The sequence below is a fragment of the Gossypium hirsutum genome, chromosome A07, assembly GCF_007990345.1.
Source record: "Gossypium hirsutum isolate 1008001.06 chromosome A07, Gossypium_hirsutum_v2.1, whole genome shotgun sequence".
NCBI lineage: Eukaryota > Viridiplantae > Streptophyta > Magnoliopsida > Malvales > Malvaceae > Gossypium > Gossypium hirsutum.
Window position 1 is genome coordinate 98,250,938 of NC_053430.1, and position 19,044 is coordinate 98,269,981.

Sequence of the window (19,044 nt, forward strand, 5' to 3'; positions counted from 1 at the left end):
ATAAATTTTGAGTAGATTAGGGGATTGAGATGAGAGTAGAGTAAAAGTTTTAAGAGAAAAGTAGAAAAGAATAAAAAGTTTAAAAGAAAAATAAAAAAATTTAAGAGTTTAAGATAAAAATATAAAATATTATAGTTTAATATTTAAATTATTCGAATTCGAAAAATCAACTCGATTTGAACTTAAAATTCGAAAAAAATTCAAATTGATTCAAATAACTCGAATAAATTTAACTCAAAATTCGAATATTTTTTAATTTTTCGAGTCGAATCAAGCTTTACTTATCCTTTCTTCCTCGATTCAACAACATTCAAGAACGTTAAATCAAATTAGAATGAGAAAAGAAAAAAATAGATTAGTTTGTATTGGAAAAAAAAGTAGAACAAATCAGGATTTGTAATTAGTGTTTAATAAGAGCACTGAGAATGAAAATGACTTTTGAATTTCAAAGATTAACATAATCTCAAATAGCATGTTAAAAATATCCTCATCGTGCCAATTAAATGAAAACAAAAAAGAGGAAAATGGAAGGAAAGGAAACCTTAAATCATCAGAAACATTGGATCGATGCATCAAACAAACACTTTGAAGGTGTCTCTCAGACGACCGTCGTGAGAAATTTTAATCCAATCTCGTCATCTGATTTAATTTAAAAAAAAAAAAACTAAATCATCTGATTCTAGGGTTTTAACTGTTAAGTGGATTGGAGGTTGGGGCTTGGGCTTAAGAAAAAGAGAAAAAAGGTAACGGATTTTCTATATAAAACAAGCCCATAAATGGAGACTGGATTCATTACATTTATATTTTTAAATTATCTCTAAATCTTTTGAATAAATTTAAAATTTCAGTATTTAAATTTTAAAATATATTGAAAATTAATTTTTTTTAAAACCAGTATTTTAAAATAATTTAATTATTTTTATTTTATATTTCAATTGCAAATATTAACGGATTTTAATTCGCTATTTTTAATTAATTTATTTGTTTTTAAATATTCAAAATTTATAAATGTTTCTAGAATTTTAACCAAAACAATTAATCTAGAAAATCTTTTTAACAATAACATCAATTTTTTTTAACGCAAAATTATTTTATAAAAATATAAAAGATTAATGCTCACTTTAGCCCATAAATTATACATATTTTTCCATTTTGATGTATAAATATTTTTCTTATTTCATTTTAATACTTAAACCATCATCGATACCCAAATTGACCCACAACTTTAAAAAGATAAAGACCGACACATGGCTAATATTGTCATGTTAGTCTTCTTTTATTTTGGATAAACTAAACCATTATCACTCTAAAATATGATTTATCTTCTTTTGATCACTCTAATTTTTTTTAATTTAATTATTTTAATTAAAATAATTATACTAATTAATAAATGTCAGTTAAAAACCTTGAGCTCAACTGAAAACCCTAGGCTCCCCTTTGCGTCATTGCTGCCACTGCTGCCTAAGCTCTAGCACCGACAAAGGAGCTTCTTTTCAAGTTCCCAGACAACTGATCATTTGATTTCAACTACACCCAAAGCACGCTTTGGTCTCCTTTGGTCCCTAACGCTTAAAGTCCTACAAATATGGAATTTGATCCCATCATCACACCTCGGAACCTCACCTTCGATAATGAGTCCGAGTTCGGGTTCGAATTGGAAATGGAGAAAAACACTAGCAGTGCCAATAAGCTCAGATCCAACAACATCAAGAAGAAGATAGCCATCCTTGCGTTCAACATTAGTCTCAATATTTTAAGAAACAAAAAAAAGAAAACGAAGAACATGGCTTCTAAGTTTTCCCTAGTTGTCGCTTCCTAACTCACCATCACTACTCACTACTTCATGAACCATCGCCACTAACATGAACCAAAGGAGTCCTGTACACATCATCATACCCGAACAACAACAACAATGAGCCAATAACCAAAAAGTCACAATTAAAAATAAAATAAATATGCCCATGTTTTGAAGAGTCCTAAAAACTCAAAGAAAGGGACTTGTGGCGACAGTGAGTTGGAAAGCGGCACAAAAGGGAGGCCATGGTTTTTAGTTGAGAGATTGTTATTCCCTAATCAGTTAGTGATTAATAGAATTTTTAACGACAATGGTTAATTTTTATAATAATTTTATAGGTGTAGTTTATCTTTTATTTTTAAATATTATCTATATTATATTGATTTAAAAAATAAAATAATATATCATATATAATCATATATTATATATTATATATTTCATTGTCTAAGACCTAAAGCTTAAGTGGACGACTTATTTAACTAAGGCGTGGCTTATTATTATTATTATTATTTAGATAAACTGACTGGATTTTATTGCTTAAATAAACTGAAGACAAAATTATAAAATAAAAAAGCCTAAAGAAAGACAAAAACAGCCCTAATTCGATACATTTACTCCAGTCAATTTTGGCAGCTGGTCTCACTTAAAAAATTGCCTTTTCAGATCCTTGTGCCAGTTTTACTTGGTAGACAGTTTCAAAATATCTTTAGTTTTTTCTACCATTTCTTTTCCAAATCTCAAGACTCTTTTTCGTCAGTCTGATTCTTCGTTCATTTTCACTTGTACAGCTCACATCCTTCCTCGCCATCCTCTGTCAATCTCTGCTTCTGTAATCTCTTCATCTGCCGATCTTCGATCAAGGTAAGCATTTTCTCCTGTTTTCAATCCTTTTGATGCCAAGTTGTGCGCTCTTTCATTTGCAGATCTGCCGATATGCTGAAAATTACTTTTGTGGAAGAACTTGCTTATCTCTTTGATATCTCGGATATAGGACCTAAGAACTGATTTATCCCTTTTTGCGGTTTTAGCTTTCTTTATCACTGTTAAGGAATCTCCTTCAATGTCAACAAATTTCAGTTCCAGATCTCTGCCCAAAATGACCGCTTGTAAGCATGCAATGGCTTCTACTTCGAATCCTGAAGGTATAGTCTCATGGATTGTAGATCTTATTGCTATCTCGTTTCCTTTATAATCACAGACAATGATTCCTGTACATGATTTGTTTGTTTTGTGATCAACTGTTGCATCAAAATTAATTTTGTGGTAGCCTTTTTCTGGGGGTCTCCAGATCCTATTACTCGTTGTTGGGATAACCTGTGCTTGCTTGATGTCCTTTGGCTCCTGTAGATACTGTAGAGTAAATTTTGCTACCTCTTTTCCTGATTGCTTTTTCCTTTCGTGAACCCAATTGTTTCTAGCGGTCCAGATAGCCCATATGACACAGAGAAATTTTTTACAGTCTGCAGCATCACTAGCGAGAACAATCCAGGTAAACCAGTCTGTAAACTCTGCATGAGATATATTTTCTGGCCATGTAACGCTTAAGTGATTCCAAGTCTCTTTTGTAACAGTACAGTCCCGAAAGACGTGTTCTCTATTCTCCAATCCTTCGGGGACTAGCAGCTTCATTCGTCAATCTTTTAATTCTTAGATTAGCTAGTGTAGGTAAATAGTTTGAGATGACTCTCCAGGCTGTAATAATTATTTTTGAAGGGAGGTCACTCATCCACATCTTTGTAAAGCATTTCCTCTCTTCCATTTGGTTGTAGCTATTAGCAAAATTACCGTGTAATAGTAGTTTGTAGCCACTCCTCACTGTATACTCGCCTGTATGTTCGCCTCTCTATGCCAAGAAGTCCTCGTGTGTGGTATTTGCAAGCAGAATTTGGAGGATTTTTTTTGCATCTTCTTCAGAAAAGTTGCTTTTAATCAACTCTGCCTTCCATGAGCTAGTGTTGCTGTCGATCAAATTAGCTACCATCACCAGATTTTCCTCTCTAACTCGGTGATTTATATGCAGACTGCCGGCATTTGGAACCTACACATCAGCTTCAATTCTAATGTTATGCCCGTTACGAACCCTCCAAACTAATCCTGATTTCAAAAGTCCCTTTGCTGCCCAAATACATTTCAAGGTATATGAGGGTGAGTTTCCTAGCTCTGAATTTAAAAAATCAGAATTTGGAAAATATTTTGCTCTTAAAGTTTGTGCTAAAAGAGATTTCGGGTTTTCAATTAACCTCCATCCTTGCTTAGCAAGGAGTGACAAATTGAATTTAGCAAAATTACGAAATCCCAGACCACCGAACTCCTTCAATTCGCAAAGATTGCTCCATGAACACCAATGTATTCCCCTCTTTCCTTTGCCTTTTCGCCACCAAAATTTGGCTATAATTTGTTCCATATCCTTACAAACTGATTTTGGTAATAGAAAACACCCCATTGTATATGTTGGAATAGCTTGCAAAACGGCTTTAATAAAAATTGCTTTTCCTCCCTGAGACAAAAATCGTGTACTCCAGCCATCTATTTTCATTTTTATGCGATCTTTGAGATGTTGAAACGCAGACCTTTTTTTCCTCCTGATCATATTCGGTAAACCCAGGAATTTTTCACCATTATTTGACCATTCAACCCCCAACCTGTTTGAAATAGATAGTCGACTTATATCCGAGGTATTGTTGCTAAAGAAAACCTTTGACTTTCTGTAATTGATGCATTGCCCTGAACAGATTTCATATTCTTTGATGACTTTTTCAAAAGCTTCTGCTCCTTTTCCAGTTGCTTCCCCAAATAAAACGCAATCATCCGCGAAGAGGAGGTGAGTGATCTGTGGGCTTCTCCTACTTGCCTTAATTCCCTATAAAACTCCTTCCTTTTTTGCAAGTCTAAGTAGTGTAGATAGCCCTTCACTGCAAATGAGGAACAACAATGGACTCAATGGATCCCCTTGACGCAAGCCTGGCTTTGGGATAAAGACTTTCCCTGGTATTCCGTTTAAACATCACAGAATACGAGACGGTACTGATGCACTTCTTGATGAGCTGTATCCAAGAATTAGCGAACCCCATTCTGGCCATCATTTGATTCAAAAAATCCCATTCCACCCGATCATATGCTTTACTCATGTCAATCTTGAGCGCCATTAAACCTTTTTTTCCTGTTCTTTTGTTCCGCATAGAATGAAGAATTTCATAGGCGAGAAGGACATTGTCAGTAATTAACCTTCCTAGGATAAAAGCACTTTGCGCTTGGTCGATGCAGTGTTCCAGTACTTTTTAGAATCTGTTGGCTATAAATTTTGAAATTATGTTGTATACAACTGAACAGAGACTAATTGGTCTAAATTCTGATGGTTTTTTCGGGTAGGAGTTCATGGGTATTAAGACTATATTCGTGTGATTTTGACAGTCAAAAGATTTTCCTTTATTGAGAACATCTAAACAAAATTCACTAACCTCACACCGCACGATGTGCCAGTATTTTTGAAAGAAAATGGCTGGAAATCCATCCGGTCCAGGGGCTTTTGCCGCCCTAATACTATTCAATGCCTCCTTTATTTCCTCTTCTTTGTAGCTCTCTGTCAACATCTGATTCATGCTTTCAGTAACACTTCGTTTGACACTTGTTTCAAATAGCTTCGCGAAGTATTCTCTTATAATCTCTTCTATTTCTTCGCCTTAAGTTTTTAGAGTACCTTCCTTGTCTTCCATCTCTTGGATTTTGTTTATTCCCCGTCTTTTTGATGCTTGGCTATGAAAGACAGCTGTATTTTTATCCCCTTGCCGTAGCCAATTTGTTCTTGCTCTTTGTTCCCAATACATTTCCTCCTTTTCCATCTCCCAATTTAATTATAGTTTCACATCAATCATCTCTGTTATGATCTCGCCGTCCCGATCCATTTCTTCAAGTTCCCTCAGTCTTTCTATAAGAAATGTTGACCTCTTGATACGTTCTCTTTTAATGTTTTTCCCCCATTTCTGTAGTCCATCCCGTGTATGCTCAAGTTTATCAAAGGCATTACCAATCTTCTCTTGCCACAATTTCTGAATAACCTCTTCACAGGAAGGTTCCGTTATCCACCATGATTTGAATTTAAAGGGAATGACCCTATACCTTGGTACATTTGGCATTGTTTGGATGGTAATTGGGCAGTGATCAGAGAAGGAGTGGGGTAAATGTTGTAGCAAAAAATTTGGAAATAAATTCAGCCATTCCCGCTTTGCTACTCCCCTGTCCAAACGTTCCCTTATGTTTGTTTCCGCAAAGTTTCCTCTTTTCCAAGTAAATTTTTGTCCACGATATCCCATGTCTAACAGTTCACATTCTTCAAGAACCTTCCGAAATTTCTCCATTTGCCTTTCGGTCCGTACTGCTCCTCCATTTTTTTCATGTGCGTACATGATTTCATTGAAATCGCCACATACACACCATGGCATTGAGTGGCTGCTGTTCAAATGACGGAGTAAGTTCCATGACTCCTGCCTACTAGATTGATTTGGGTTACCATAAAAATCAGTGAAGTGCCATATCTTCGAATTTTCTATCTCATTGATCTCCACATCAATATGGTTGCTTGAATAACTATAAACTTGCACTACGTCGTTTCCATTCCAAGCAAGACTTAGTCCCCCACGTGAACTATTCGCTGAACTATCAATTCCATTTTGAAAATTACATCGTTTTCGAAGCCTTTCCATTCGAACATCATTCAGTTTTGTCTCCATTAAGACTATCTGGGATTTATATAACTTCAACGTATGTTGAAGCCTCCTGATTGCCCGAGGGTTCCCCAGTTCTCGGACATTCCAGCTTAGGATTTTTATTGATCTCGGTCAGCTGGCCATTTGCCAGCTGCCGATATATTTTGTTGAAAAGCTTCTCCTTCCTCCATATTAGATCGCCTCAAAACTATTATCATCTGTTCTTCCTAGTTCCCCTCCATAGCTTTTACTTTTTTTATTCCTTCTACATCGTCTGGTCCCAAAGCAATCTCCTCCTCAAAGTTGAATTTTCGTTTGCCAGGTTTTGCTTCAGTCATATTGAGGTCGCAACTTTCTCCGTGGCCTAGTCGACGCCAGCCCTTTTTCTTGTGGCCCATTTGAGTGCTTTCATCTAAAACATTAAGCCCAATATCCTTTGGATTTATTCCAGAAAAATCTACAGTACTACACCAATTAATGCTTGTCTTCTCAGTCTCTATCATAGGGCCCACCTCTTTAGAATTTGCATTTTGATTATCTTCTCCACGGCCTTTTTTTTTTTGTGTGACTCTTCCTCCCCTTTCCTCGCCAAGTCTTGAGGCAAAATTTTCGGTTCTTTATTTCTCAGTTGTTTCGACTTTTCCTCCGGTATCTGTCTTTCAAAGTTCTTTTTTGAGATAACTTCCTGCTTCGACCGTAGGGACCGGTTTGACTTCTCCGATGAAGGGTCATTATCGTTTTCCACCGTTTCGCTTCCGATGTACAGGCATTGCTCCTTTGATTTTTTCCTTATTGCCCCAAGAATTAAACTTTCCCCACCATGGAAGATTCTGCTTTGAGTGCTACCGAGAAAGGTTGCTCGTCATCTGCTTTAGGATCGTCTTCCCAGTAAATTGTCGAACACTCCTTAACTCCATGGCCCATTCTCCCACAGCTAAAGCAGAAAGTTGGGACGTTTTCATATTTAAAAGGTAGCCATATCTTCTCCTTGTCACTTGGAGAAACAAAAACTCCACTCCTTAATTGTTTTTGAACGTCTAGATTGACTTTGATTCGACAAAATTCCCCTTTTATCTCAAACTTGATTACTCCCCCAAAAGTGGATCCAATAGCATGCATCAGATCCTTCTTATTGCATTCAGGAAGGCATGGACCAGCTTTTACCCAGTACGGAGAAGAAACTAATTTTATCTTGTTCCTCTCTATCGGTTTTGTCAACCTATCAAAAATAATTAGTTGTTTACGAAAAAGCCATGGCCGACCTTCCAGTATTTGTTCTGAGTCTTCTTCATCTTCGAACGAGATTGTAAACAGATTTTGTCCAGCAATGAGAATCTCGAACTTCTTTTTTGTTTTCTAGATACTTCGTAGCTGCGCTCTTAAACTGTCTGGATTATATGTTTTCTTTGTCCATTCCGAGCATATTAACATTGGACTCTTCGACGGAATGACTAGAGAGCTTTTCACCGTCAGTTTGATTAATTCTTCTTCAAGAAGAGCCACTTCGCTCCTTTCATCCATCTTTTTTGAAGTCACCACTCGTCTTCTTTTCAACCACAGTATTCTCTGTTTTTTCGGAAAACCTCAGAGAGCACTCTTGACTTCGCTTATTATTATTTTTTAAAGAATTTTAAACAAATAAAATTTTAAATCTTAATTAAAACTTGAAAGGGTGAGAAAATTTTTGAAAACTTTACCTTTTTTTCTAAGAAAATGAAAATATATAAAATTATCATAAAAATAATTAATATTATCATAAAAATAAATATTTTTAATTATCATTAAGATAATTATTATTTATCTTAATATTTAAACTTGTTCATCAATGTGGTACATATGAGATTTTTTCTCCAATTTACTACTTGTAAAATTTCACGGTTAATCACTTAACTTCAAGCCGTGACAGAAGTCCGACATGACATTACAACGTGTATTTTTTAAAATTAAAAATGCCTTTTTTTTAATATTTTCCATGTCACTTTTATAATAATGTAAATGTAAAACATTTCAAACCAAATAAAAGTAAAAAAAAAAACTGTCCTTTTACAAAAAAAAAAATTGGTCGCGTGAAGAGGGTTTTGGGGTTTTGTAGTTTGCATTGAATAATCTTGAGTTAGCAAAATCTCGTTCGGTTTTAGTGTTTTAGATATTAATTGTTCTTTTAGTATAAACCCTAAACTGGTTTTTCATTGTGGGAAAAGAATTGAGCAAGGCTAATTGGAAATTTTAGGGTTTGGGTTAGGGAAATTGGTTGGGTTTGGGAAATCTGGTTAAGGAAATCAATAGGATTTAGGAAATTCGGTTAAGGATAGCCAGTTGGGTTTAAGCTAATCAGTTGGGATTTAGGAAATCTGGAGGGGATTTGGCTCTAATAGGCTGATTTTAAGGTTTCACACTTGATGGGAATTTGGGCAAAGTTCCTGAAAAAAGTGTATGAAAGATTCCCTTGAAGAAGGTGAGCAATGGTGACTACTTCTGCAAAACTTTGATAATGTGTTTTTATACCATGTGTTTTTGTACTTTTATATATTGTATATTTGAAATATTTTTATATTTGTTTGTCTCATATACTTTATATTATTATAATTGTACTGTTTACAGTGTATTTTTAAAGATTTGTATTGTTGAGAATATGTATTTTTGAAGTATGCTATGAATATATGTGGACTTTGGCTAGTAATGGTGTAATGTGGAATTATTGGTATTGGTTGAATAAAATTATTGGCTTGTCTGGTTATTGTTTAAATAATCAGAGTTGCTAATTTGTAGCACCTTGTTACTCGACCCGATCGTTGGGTCTGATTTACAAGGTGCCATATTTGTTACCAAAGCAACTACGACCAAATTACATTCAATTACAAACCATTCAACGCTCAAACGTAACTAAAACATGTATATAACACGATACATAATTATTTTTGGATCTTATAGAACCTTACGAAAGCTCTTTTGCTAACCCGAGTTCAAAAAAGGGCCTAATTGTAAGGATTCTAAAATTTTGGTTTGACATCATGATGTCGAAGGTTCCTTGTCATGACACAACTCATTATTTGGTGCTCATCATGACCTCAAAGCAACGACGTCGCTACATGGACTTTGCCTTGTTTCATCGCAACGTTAGGGGTTTGTCGTCACAACATTACTCATTGTTTTTGTCGACACCATTTTTTTTGTTTAAAAAAAAGGGATCGACTTAAAAAATGAGGTATGGAGTTGCCACCTATCCTTTTTGTTTAGGTGTGACCAGGTCACCTGTGATCGATCATTTTAATAAAGCATTTTGGTTTATTAAAACAATGTTTTTTGGTCTACGAAAAATTACAAAACAGATTTGGGAGTCGATTACGTGCGAGGAAGGATTAGCACCCCTGCAACGCCCCAAAATTGGTACCGTATTGATCAATTTATGCCCTTAATGTCGAAAATTTGGAAAAAGGTTAAAATGCGATTCCTTTAAAAAAGTGAACAACTCGAATTGGATTTTAAGATTCACTCGTTCTCAAGAAATAAAATACCACATCCAGCACGTTAGGACACAATATTTTAAGCCTCCAAAAATTGAAATCACCTCACGATTTCCAAAACACGCAACGAAATCTTAAAAGGGTATCCTGTTATTTGGCCCAACGAAAAATCGAAACCCAGCACGGTAGGGCACGATTTCTCGAATTTCTGAACACGAAATATTGCCTCATTTTAATTTAAGAAAACATGAATGAAATTTCACAAGGATATTCAGTTATTCAGTTGAACGAAAAATTAAAACCCAGCACGGTAGGGCACGATTTCTCGAACCCCCAAACACGAAATATTTCCCTATGTTTGAGGGTTTTTTTTTGAAACGCGGGTGGTTATAAAAACGTTGGAGCACATTCATTCAATTTATTTGGAATAAAAAAAATAAATAAAATGAACGATTTAAAACAAACAAGGTGGTAATCCCAATTATAAATATACACAGAACTTAAGAACAAGGAAACTAATATGAAACATGTACATGGTTAATATAACTCACCATTTATTGACAACAATTCAGAGGTACACATATAAAAAACAACAATAAACAAAAGGACAATACATAAACGTCAACGCATAAATATAAAGTTCATCATAAAAATGAATTTCAAAACAAACATTATAAGCTGAAATTTAACATTAATGCTAAAACTAAAACAAGTAAAAATATAACATCAATTATGTATAAAAAAAAGTTGCAACGTATGCCCAAGCCAAATTTTAAAGCGAATAATATTCATACTAAAAAAGTATAAATGGATTGTAAAAACCATCATATAAAAATATGCTAAAGAATACATATGAATTACAATCTATATAATATAAAGTCAATGACCATAAAAAAAAATAAAGCAAAGTTTGTTTATTAACAACTTATAATGCACATAAAAGTAAGGTAATATATAAAAATAAGGAATAATAGTGTTTTAAAAAAATAAATATATAGTAAAAATAGGATTTTTAAAAGAAGTAAATCGTATATAAGAAAATTTAAAATAAACAAATTACAAAATAAAACAATTTTTTCAAACATAAAATATTAAAATGGATAAATAAATGCCCAATATAAAAAAAACCAATAAGCTAGAGATTAAATCAGAAGAAAAATAAAAATTAAGGGACAAAACAAGGAATATGCGCACAAGGGCCAAATTATAATGCACACAACACACAGGGATCAATTAAGAAATTAATCCCTGCCCTCAAAATGCAGTGTTTTTGAGAGGACTCAAATGCAACATAAAGGAAATTTGAAGGGAAAATTAAAAATATATAAAAAAAACTAAATTAAAACAAACAAAAATGCGACAGAGGCTAACGCGCAAATGGACCATTCTGTCCAAAGCTATAAACAGCGTCGTTTTATTTATTACTAAAACCAAAAGAATGAATGGCAATCTGCCATTTTCCTTTTACCGCAACAAAAACCCAATCCCTTCCCCAAATTTCTTTGTTCCAAAATAAAAAGGAATAAAGGTCTTCTCCTTTCTTCCTCTGCCAAGGCGCAAATGGATCAGCCCCCTACTGTTAATCCACTTTGATCATGAAGAACGGCGACCCGAGAAGCCACAATCAGGTACCTTCGTCCCTTTTGTTTTCTTTTTCCCTTTCTTCTGTTGTAAAAAAACTTAAATAGTGAAATCAAAACAACAAATCACCTTTTGAAAAGAAGAAAAAAAATCGTTCTCATTTAATTGAAAAACTGCTCTGCATATGGAAAATCCAGATTTTGCTCTCTATTTTCTTTATATCTATCCTTATTCGTATTCCCCCCATTTACAATTAAAAACCAAAGGCTTTATAGCCAAAATACAAACAGTTTCTGCCTATTTCTTTGCTCAAGTCGCAGGTGCTGTGAAATCGTGGAGGAAGAGTGCACGATCGTGCAACGTGCGAGCTAAGAATCCGTTTGTGGGTGTTGAAGCGTGGGAGTTGCGGCGTGGGCAAATGGAACCCTAGGGTTTGCTATTTTTTTTGAAAAAATTTGGGTCATTGGGCTTGTAATCGGGCCTTTTAATTTTAGTGATTTGGGTCTGTGTCTTGGGCCGGGCAAAATTTGGGTCCTACAGTTTTCACAAGAATAAACTCGGAATGAGTTTATGAGACCTAAAATCATACATACACACATTTCATATAGCCATATTAACCACATACCAAAGCATTCAAGCTAAGTTATACATATTTGGTACTTCTCAATACAATTAAACTACTAATTCTTAACATCAACCATTCTTAATACTTCAATTCAACCATTTTCACAATAACAAACCAAAAATACCATGATCAACATTAACACCTCTTTTACAACTTTAAACATTAGCCAAATCACATGATCACTACATATACATATACTTTCTAACCATATATGACATTAAACCGAAATGCCCCCTAGGTACATGCCAAAGGACCAAATGAAACTCTCAATACAAACTTGGTTGAGTAAAAAAAGGTAGTCCAGATGCTAACTTCAAGTCCTGGGACTGCAAGAAATACCTGAACCTATGCATAGAGAAAACAAATCGTACACTGAACAATAGGCTTAGTGGCACATTTATAATTCAAAGCATATAATATAATCATTAGCAAAACATTTCAATTCAATACATGTATATTTATATGCACATAAAATCCTAATAACTTACATTTTTAGTTACCATACATTTCATCAACAATCTATATACCTAAATATGCATATAACCAAATGTTAATCCATCCCAATCCAATTACAACATTAAGTATTTAAAAATAAGTCTTTTCTATAAACCATTTATATTCTATGTGACATAATTCACTTTTTCATATCACATTATTTACTAGTTTCTAGAGTCTATTAACTCATTCGTATCCATTTCTGCCCCTAGGGTTCGATTTCATTTAATTTGTATGCTTGATTGTGTGATTTTACCGTTTCTTTCATATTTAAGTACAATTCATTCCAAAGGTATTCGATTTATACGCATTTGCAACCCCTATTAACCTAACTCAGACTCAGATGGATACTCGAATTGTCCAACCAATGCACCAAACTGCCACTGAAGTGCATCACCAGATAAACTGAAATAGGGTAAACTAGCACTTATGTGTATACTTGTCACATCCCAAAAATTGGGTTAGTAGAAATTAGATTAATGAACTGAGAGTGGTCACGTCTGAAATTTTTTTTAGATGACCTTGGCATATTTGTCAATAGATAAGTATCAAGTATAGTGAATAAGTGATGGTAGAGTTATCTTTGATGTTCTAAGTTTGAATCTCTTCCCTCTCATTAATTTCTATTTGGTGCAAATTTGTTTCAAACCTTAGTACAGGTCACACTATATTTTTAAAATAATTGTTGTAAAAGTGTGAACAATGAATTAAATGGCCTAGTTGTAATATCCTGAATTAGGGCCTAATCGAAATAGTGGTTTCGAGATCATAAATCTGAGATAGAAATAATTATTTTATTATCATTTTAAGGTCTATGGTATGATTTCATAATTGTGTGAAAATTTCGTTTAGAAATTTTATCGATAGAGGGTTCAATTTGATATTTAGGACTAAATTACAAAATTTGTAAAATATATGTTCTAGTTCACAAAGGTACTAAGTACTTGTGAGTAATAGGTTTTTAAAGTGGAGGTCCTTGGATATTTATTAGACCATTATACTAGTTTGGACAAAAATACCTAAAGGAAGATAAAACACCATAGTTTTTAATTAAAGACATTTTGGTCATTTAGTTATTAAAATGAATTAAAAACAATGGTGTTTTATCTTCCAAAAATAATTAGGAGTCATACTTTATATGTATAGATTCCTTATTGAGTCTACTTTTAAGAGAAATCGAAGAAAAAGTGAAAGTGATTCGAGATTGTTTGAAAGTTGCTTCAGATAGACAGAAATCCTACGCGGATTTGAAACGAAAAGAAATTGAGTTTCAAGTCGGCGATAAGGTATTTTTAAAAGTGTCTTCATGGAAGAAAGTTCTTAAATTTGGTTGGAAAGGCAAGTTGAGTCCGCGTTTTATCGGACCGTATGAGATAATTGAAAGAGTTGGACCGGTAGCATATCAGTTAGCATTACAACCTGAATTAGAGAAGATTCATGATGTGTTCCACGTATCTATGTTACGCCGGTATCATTCGGATCCTTCACATGTAATTTCACCGACGGAAATTGAGCTACAACCGGATATGACTTACAATGAAGAACCGATTAAGATTTTAGCTCGGAAGGTCAAGCAACTAAGAAATAAAAGTATCGCTCTCGTGAAAGTATTGTGGCAAAAGCACGGGGTAGAAGAGGCTACATGGGAGCCCGAGGAAACTATGAGGAATCAATACCAACACCTATTTACCGGTAAGATTTTCGAGGACGAAAATCCCTAAAGGGGAGAGAGTTGTAATATCCCGAATTAGGGACTAATCGAAATAGTGGTTTCAGGACCACAAATCCGAGATAGAAATAATTATTTTATTATCATTTTAAGGTCTATGGCATGATTTCATGATTGTGTGAAAATTTCGTTTAGAAATTTTATCGATAGAGAGTCCAATTTGATATTTAGGACTAAATTGCAAAAGTTGTAAAATGTGTGTTCTAGTTCACAAAGGTACTAAGTACTTGTGAGTAATGGGTTTTTAAAGTGGAGTTCCTTGGATAATAATTAGACCATTATACTAGTTCGGACAAAAATACGTAAAGGAAGATAAAACACCATAGTTTTTAATTAAGGGCATTTTGGTCATTTAGTTATTAAAATGAATTAAAAACAAAATTAAAAGCCAATTTTTGTCCATCTTCAACCCCTTGGCCGAATTTCACCTGAGGAAGACATAGCTAGGGTTTTTCAAGCTTCCAAGCTCGATTGTAAGTCCATTTTAGCCCCGTTTTTAATGTTCTTTACGTTTTTGGTGTCCCGGTAACTTGATTAAGCTTATTCTAGCAATAATTTAACCTAGGGTTTATATTTGGAAAAATAACCATAGGTGAAATGTGTTTATTTTGATGTTTTATGGTAGAATATGAAGCTTTAAATTGTGTTAAACAACTTTTGCTAAGCGATTTTACGTGAAAACGAGTAAAACGACATAATCGGTAAAAATACCTAATGTTCATAAGTACATGTTAGAGTGAGAATTTGATGTTTCCATAGAAGGGAAAAATTATCAGGATGTCATAAAACATAATAAAATAGGATGAAGTTTAATTTCCGAGCCTTGGGGTAAAACTGTAAATATGTAAAAGTTTAGGGGCAAAAATGTAATTTTTCCAAAGTTTGAGTCAAGGACTGTTTTAATAAATGTGAGTATTAAATAAACTAAATTTGTTATTTTAGATCAAGAGAAACAAGATTCGAGTCGTGATCGAGGAAAAAATAAAGTTTACGAGGAATAGGCTCGATTTCTAATATTTTGTATCGAGGTAAGTTCAGGTGTAAATGTAGTAACATAATTGTCATTTTAAGTAATTTAATGTTATTTATATGATATGATGATTATTGTCATGAAATATTATGCTTTGTGGATTATTATTTAGTAATATGCAAATTATGTGAGCTACTTTATAAATATGAAATGCTATCAAGTATCGATTCCGACATTTCGTGGAAGGCAGCAAAGATGTGTGATTGAGGAAAAACCCATTTGAACCTTGGGAATATATTAGGATACAAGTGACATGTCACTAGGATATTTGAGTTCCCAGCTCGTTGAGTTGAGTCCGAGTTCGTGAGATGTAACTAGGCATCCGAACTCGTTGAGTTGAGTCCGAGTTCACTTATAGATGCGACCGACCAAGCTCGTTGAGTTGAGTCCGAGTTCGCTTATGGGTGGGTTACATGGTAGCTTGGCTACATAATTTTTGCAAGCTATGAAGTTTGTCTAGTTGTGGGTATGGCACTTATGTGCATGCATTTTGTGTATCCGATTATATTTCGAGTGTTCAACGGGTAATTTGGCGAAGTATTCGTTGATGATCCCAATGAGATAAGCCATTGGTGAGTATGTCTTTGAGTTATGTTACAAGTTGTACAAGTATGTACACTAAACTTATGTGTGATGCCTTGATATGTGATGATCTATGATGTATATAGTATTTGGTGAATATTATGACAATGACATGATTTGGAATAGGTCCGTGATACTTGATGACATTGAGATTATGGATTTGTGCTTATAAAGCATAATTATGTGTTCTTACCATTATGAATGAAATGATATTGTATGGATTTGGTGAATAATAATAATGAATGAGTAAATTTAGCCTTGGCAGTTTTGGGTTATTGCAGTGGTGCAACTTTGGAAATTCACCATAAATTTTGGAAATTGAATTAGGGTCTGAATAAAATATTAGGTTAAATCACAATGAGCCTAGTTTTACATAGAAGAAACGGTATATGCAATCGAAATTTATATTATGAGATATTTAAATTGTTGTGAGGCAGAGTCTGAATGACTTCGTGATCCCCTATTTCGATTTGAGAAAATCATTAAAAATTGTATAAAAATAATTATGGTTTTTAGTTTATATTATTAAAATCCTGATGAGTCTATTCTCTAGAAAGATAGATGAGAGCATTATCCAAATTCTGTACTATGAGAAAAATAATTTTTAGTGAAGAGAGGTCAGAACTGTTGAACATCAAAACAGGGGAAACTTTAATGAATAAACTGTACTAATTGGCTAAATTAAAAATTCTGGAAAAAATTAGTAAATAGATATATGAGTCTAGTTTCAGGGAAAATTTACGGATTTTAATTTCGAGTTTTGTAACTCGAGATATGATTTTTTTTAGCGACTATGACACAGATGGGCAGTTTATTATGAAAGGTAAAATAAATTGTTTGAAATTGTTTAAGTGATAATTTAAGTCTGTTAATGCCTCTTGCTCGACTCCGACGACGGTCCCGGGTAAGGGGATGTTACACTAGTGGTTAAGAGATTAAATAATTTCCTAAGAGTCTTAGGTTCAAGTATTCACATTCTCTATATATTTATTTATTTTTTTGGCAACTTTTGCATGGGAAAAACCCTCCTTGTCGTCCACCTTTGTTACCATGCAAGGGAAGATTTCCTTCTTTGTGTGTGAGTCAACCTTCGTTAATTAAACCCCCTTTTCACTCCCACAATCCTTTTTCATTCCTTTGTCCCCCCAACTTACCAGTTTGTCTCCCTTACCATAGAGTATTGTTCAATGCACCTAGACAAGTTTCATTCTCATCATTTTTTTTCATTTTGGTTCTCCCATCCATTCTTTGGCCACCCTTCCTCCTTTTTCCTCCCTTTTCTCTTCATTTTTTTTTCATTTTACCTACAAAACAAATCTTTTTTTTTTTAAATTCTTTCACATCTCCTCCACTCTTAGCCAATCGCACCACCACCTCACTACCATATCTCCGCCGTCAAACCTTCATCGTAACCATCGCCTTCATGCTGCTGCCATCGACCACCACTATTTTTTATCGTTTTCTTTCTTTTCTCCTCCTCTCTTTCATAATCAAACTTTTTATTATTCAAACTTCATATCCCGATTTTTCTTGAAAGGTTTTGTTGTTAATCTTTTCTAATCTATCATTTATTATTATTATTTTATTTGTTAGTTGATAATCCTCCTCTTTAATCGAATCATCGCAAGAAGTCTTGAGCCTCCTTACCCTCGAGATTACATGAGTATTGGTAAATTCTTTAATTAGATTATTTCTTTCTTTATTATAATTTATGAAAAATTCTAACAAGGGTATTTCTTGTTTGCACATGAAGTGATTATTTGAAACCTCAGATCCATACTCCATCCTTTAGAGGTGTTCGTTATTGGGACCATTGATTAAGATTCAAGGGTTGATCTCCTCTCATAGAGTTAGGAAACAGAATCATTATTATCGGGTTATACAAATTTAGGTATGGATCTATCCTAATACAAGTTTTATATATATCGTGAATAATGCCTAAATAAAATATTACTATTAGATTTGTGTTTTATGCGAATACGTTAAGTATTCTAAAACGGGAGACTAAACATGTCAAAACAGATTATATAAGTAAGTGATTTCGAAGTAACTATTTTTATGAAAAGTATGTTGTGTGGTTATGACTATCACTGATTTGAAAAGTATGTTATTCTCATTCTCATGTTATGTGATATTATGGCATAATTGATTTTATATGACTATTAAAAATGTGATGTTTTGATACATCAAGACTAAATGTGAATTGCAAGTTAAAACATACCTATATGATACTATATGATAACTGATTCAATAAGGAAGATTCACATGCCTAAAGTGATATTCTGCAATAAAGTGAAAATATGTTCATTGTGGCCATATCACATGCATAAGGTTAGGATATGTGTAAAGAGGAAGATTTGGCAACTTGTCTGTGAATTTGATGGTTTCCTCCAAAACCTACATGGCAGCTTGTCTGAGAATTTAGTAGCTTTATCCATAACCTACATGGCAGCTTGTCTGTGAATTTGGTGGTTTATCCACAACCTACACGACAGTTTGTCTACAAATTTGGTGGCTTTGTCCACATATATATTAGAGTGTTTGGATGGATGAGTTTTTAGGAACTTTTTTTAGTGTAGCGATGATGGGTAGGAGCTTTTCTGAAAAACTTGCACCAATTTTTGAAAAGCTCTACATTGACACCCTCATGCACACTGGAATATGTGAAATTATGTTGTTATATATAAATTCTGTTATTTTTATGAAATGTATATTTTGATTACTTGTTGTTACCAAAGTTAAGACTATGTGGAATTAAGCCATATAAATTCGCTATAATATTTTGATTTGTATACTTAATTTCTGCTTAATACTTGAGTTAAGACTCACATTGAGCTTAAAAGCTCATCCCTTTAGTTTCACAACCTTTTCAGGTGATTCACGAACATAAGACTTGGATTCAGCTTACAGAGGAGCCTATGAGATGGATTTTTAATAAATGGTTACTGAACTATTGGGTTTGTTATTTTGGACATTGGATTTTTATTGGGTTAATTTTACTTTTAAATTTTAAACTTCCATGCATGCATGTTTGATAAGC

At 33.7% G+C, this 19,044-nt stretch overlaps 2 protein-coding genes, 1 long non-coding RNA gene and 1 other non-coding gene across 6 annotated transcripts; 2 read left to right on the plus strand and 2 right to left on the minus strand.

Annotated features, from left to right (window-relative positions):
• Nucleotides 1-545: 545 nt before the first annotated feature.
• On the minus strand, nt 546-646 carry LOC121203916 (small nucleolar RNA Z161/Z228). Its single transcript, XR_005898849.1, has one exon. It is a non-coding gene; the product is annotated as a small nucleolar RNA Z161/Z228 (small nucleolar RNA).
• A 939-nt stretch (nt 647-1,585) lies between these two features.
• LOC121203782 (uncharacterized) lies at nt 1,586-3,743 on the plus strand. The gene is made up of 6 exons (XM_041074235.1): nt 1,586-1,731; nt 2,377-2,480; nt 2,584-2,656; nt 2,873-2,937; nt 3,214-3,284; nt 3,372-3,743. The coding sequence occupies exons 1-6, from the start codon at nt 1,586-1,588 to the stop codon at nt 3,444-3,446; spliced, it is 534 nt and encodes a 177-aa protein (XP_040930169.1). The 3' UTR covers nt 3,447-3,743.
• Nucleotides 3,744-5,646: 1,903 nt separating this feature from the next.
• On the minus strand, nt 5,647-6,522 carry LOC107937106 (uncharacterized). The gene has a single exon (XM_016869924.1). The coding sequence runs from the start codon at nt 6,520-6,522 to the stop codon at nt 5,647-5,649; it is 876 nt and encodes a 291-aa protein (XP_016725413.1).
• Nucleotides 6,523-11,264: 4,742 nt separating this feature from the next.
• On the plus strand, nt 11,265-19,022 carry LOC107937092 (uncharacterized). 3 transcript variants are annotated; one of them, XR_001694570.2, is made up of 4 exons: nt 11,340-11,590; nt 17,598-17,673; nt 17,758-17,895; nt 18,878-19,022. It is a non-coding gene; the product is annotated as an uncharacterized lncRNA (long non-coding RNA). The 3 variants fall into 3 exon arrangements; XR_005929980.1 differs by lacking the exons at nt 17,598-17,673; nt 17,758-17,895; nt 18,878-19,022 and adding an exon at nt 11,858-12,193 and having other exon boundaries at nt 11,265-11,590; XR_001694571.2 differs by lacking the exons at nt 17,598-17,673; nt 17,758-17,895; nt 18,878-19,022 and adding an exon at nt 11,864-12,193 and having other exon boundaries at nt 11,265-11,590.
• Nucleotides 19,023-19,044: the final 22 nt, after the last annotated feature.

What these genes read in the sequence shown, in the direction of transcription:
- LOC107937106 (XM_016869924.1), bottom strand. Translation starts at nt 6,522, where the DNA reads ATGGAGACAAAACTGAATGATGTTCGAATGGAAAGGCTTCGAAAACGA.
- LOC121203782 (XM_041074235.1), top strand. Translation starts at nt 1,586, where the DNA reads ATGGAATTTGATCCCATCATCACACCTCGGAACCTCACCTTCGATAAT. An exon ending in TCTGCCGATCTTCGATCAAG is followed by an intron (nt 2,657 to 2,872) that starts GTAAGCATTTTC and finishes AACAAATTTCAG; the next exon opens with TTCCAGATCTCTGCCCAAAA. An exon ending in TTCTACTTCGAATCCTGAAG is followed by an intron (nt 2,938 to 3,213) that starts GTATAGTCTCAT and finishes AATTGTTTCTAG; the next exon opens with CGGTCCAGATAGCCCATATG.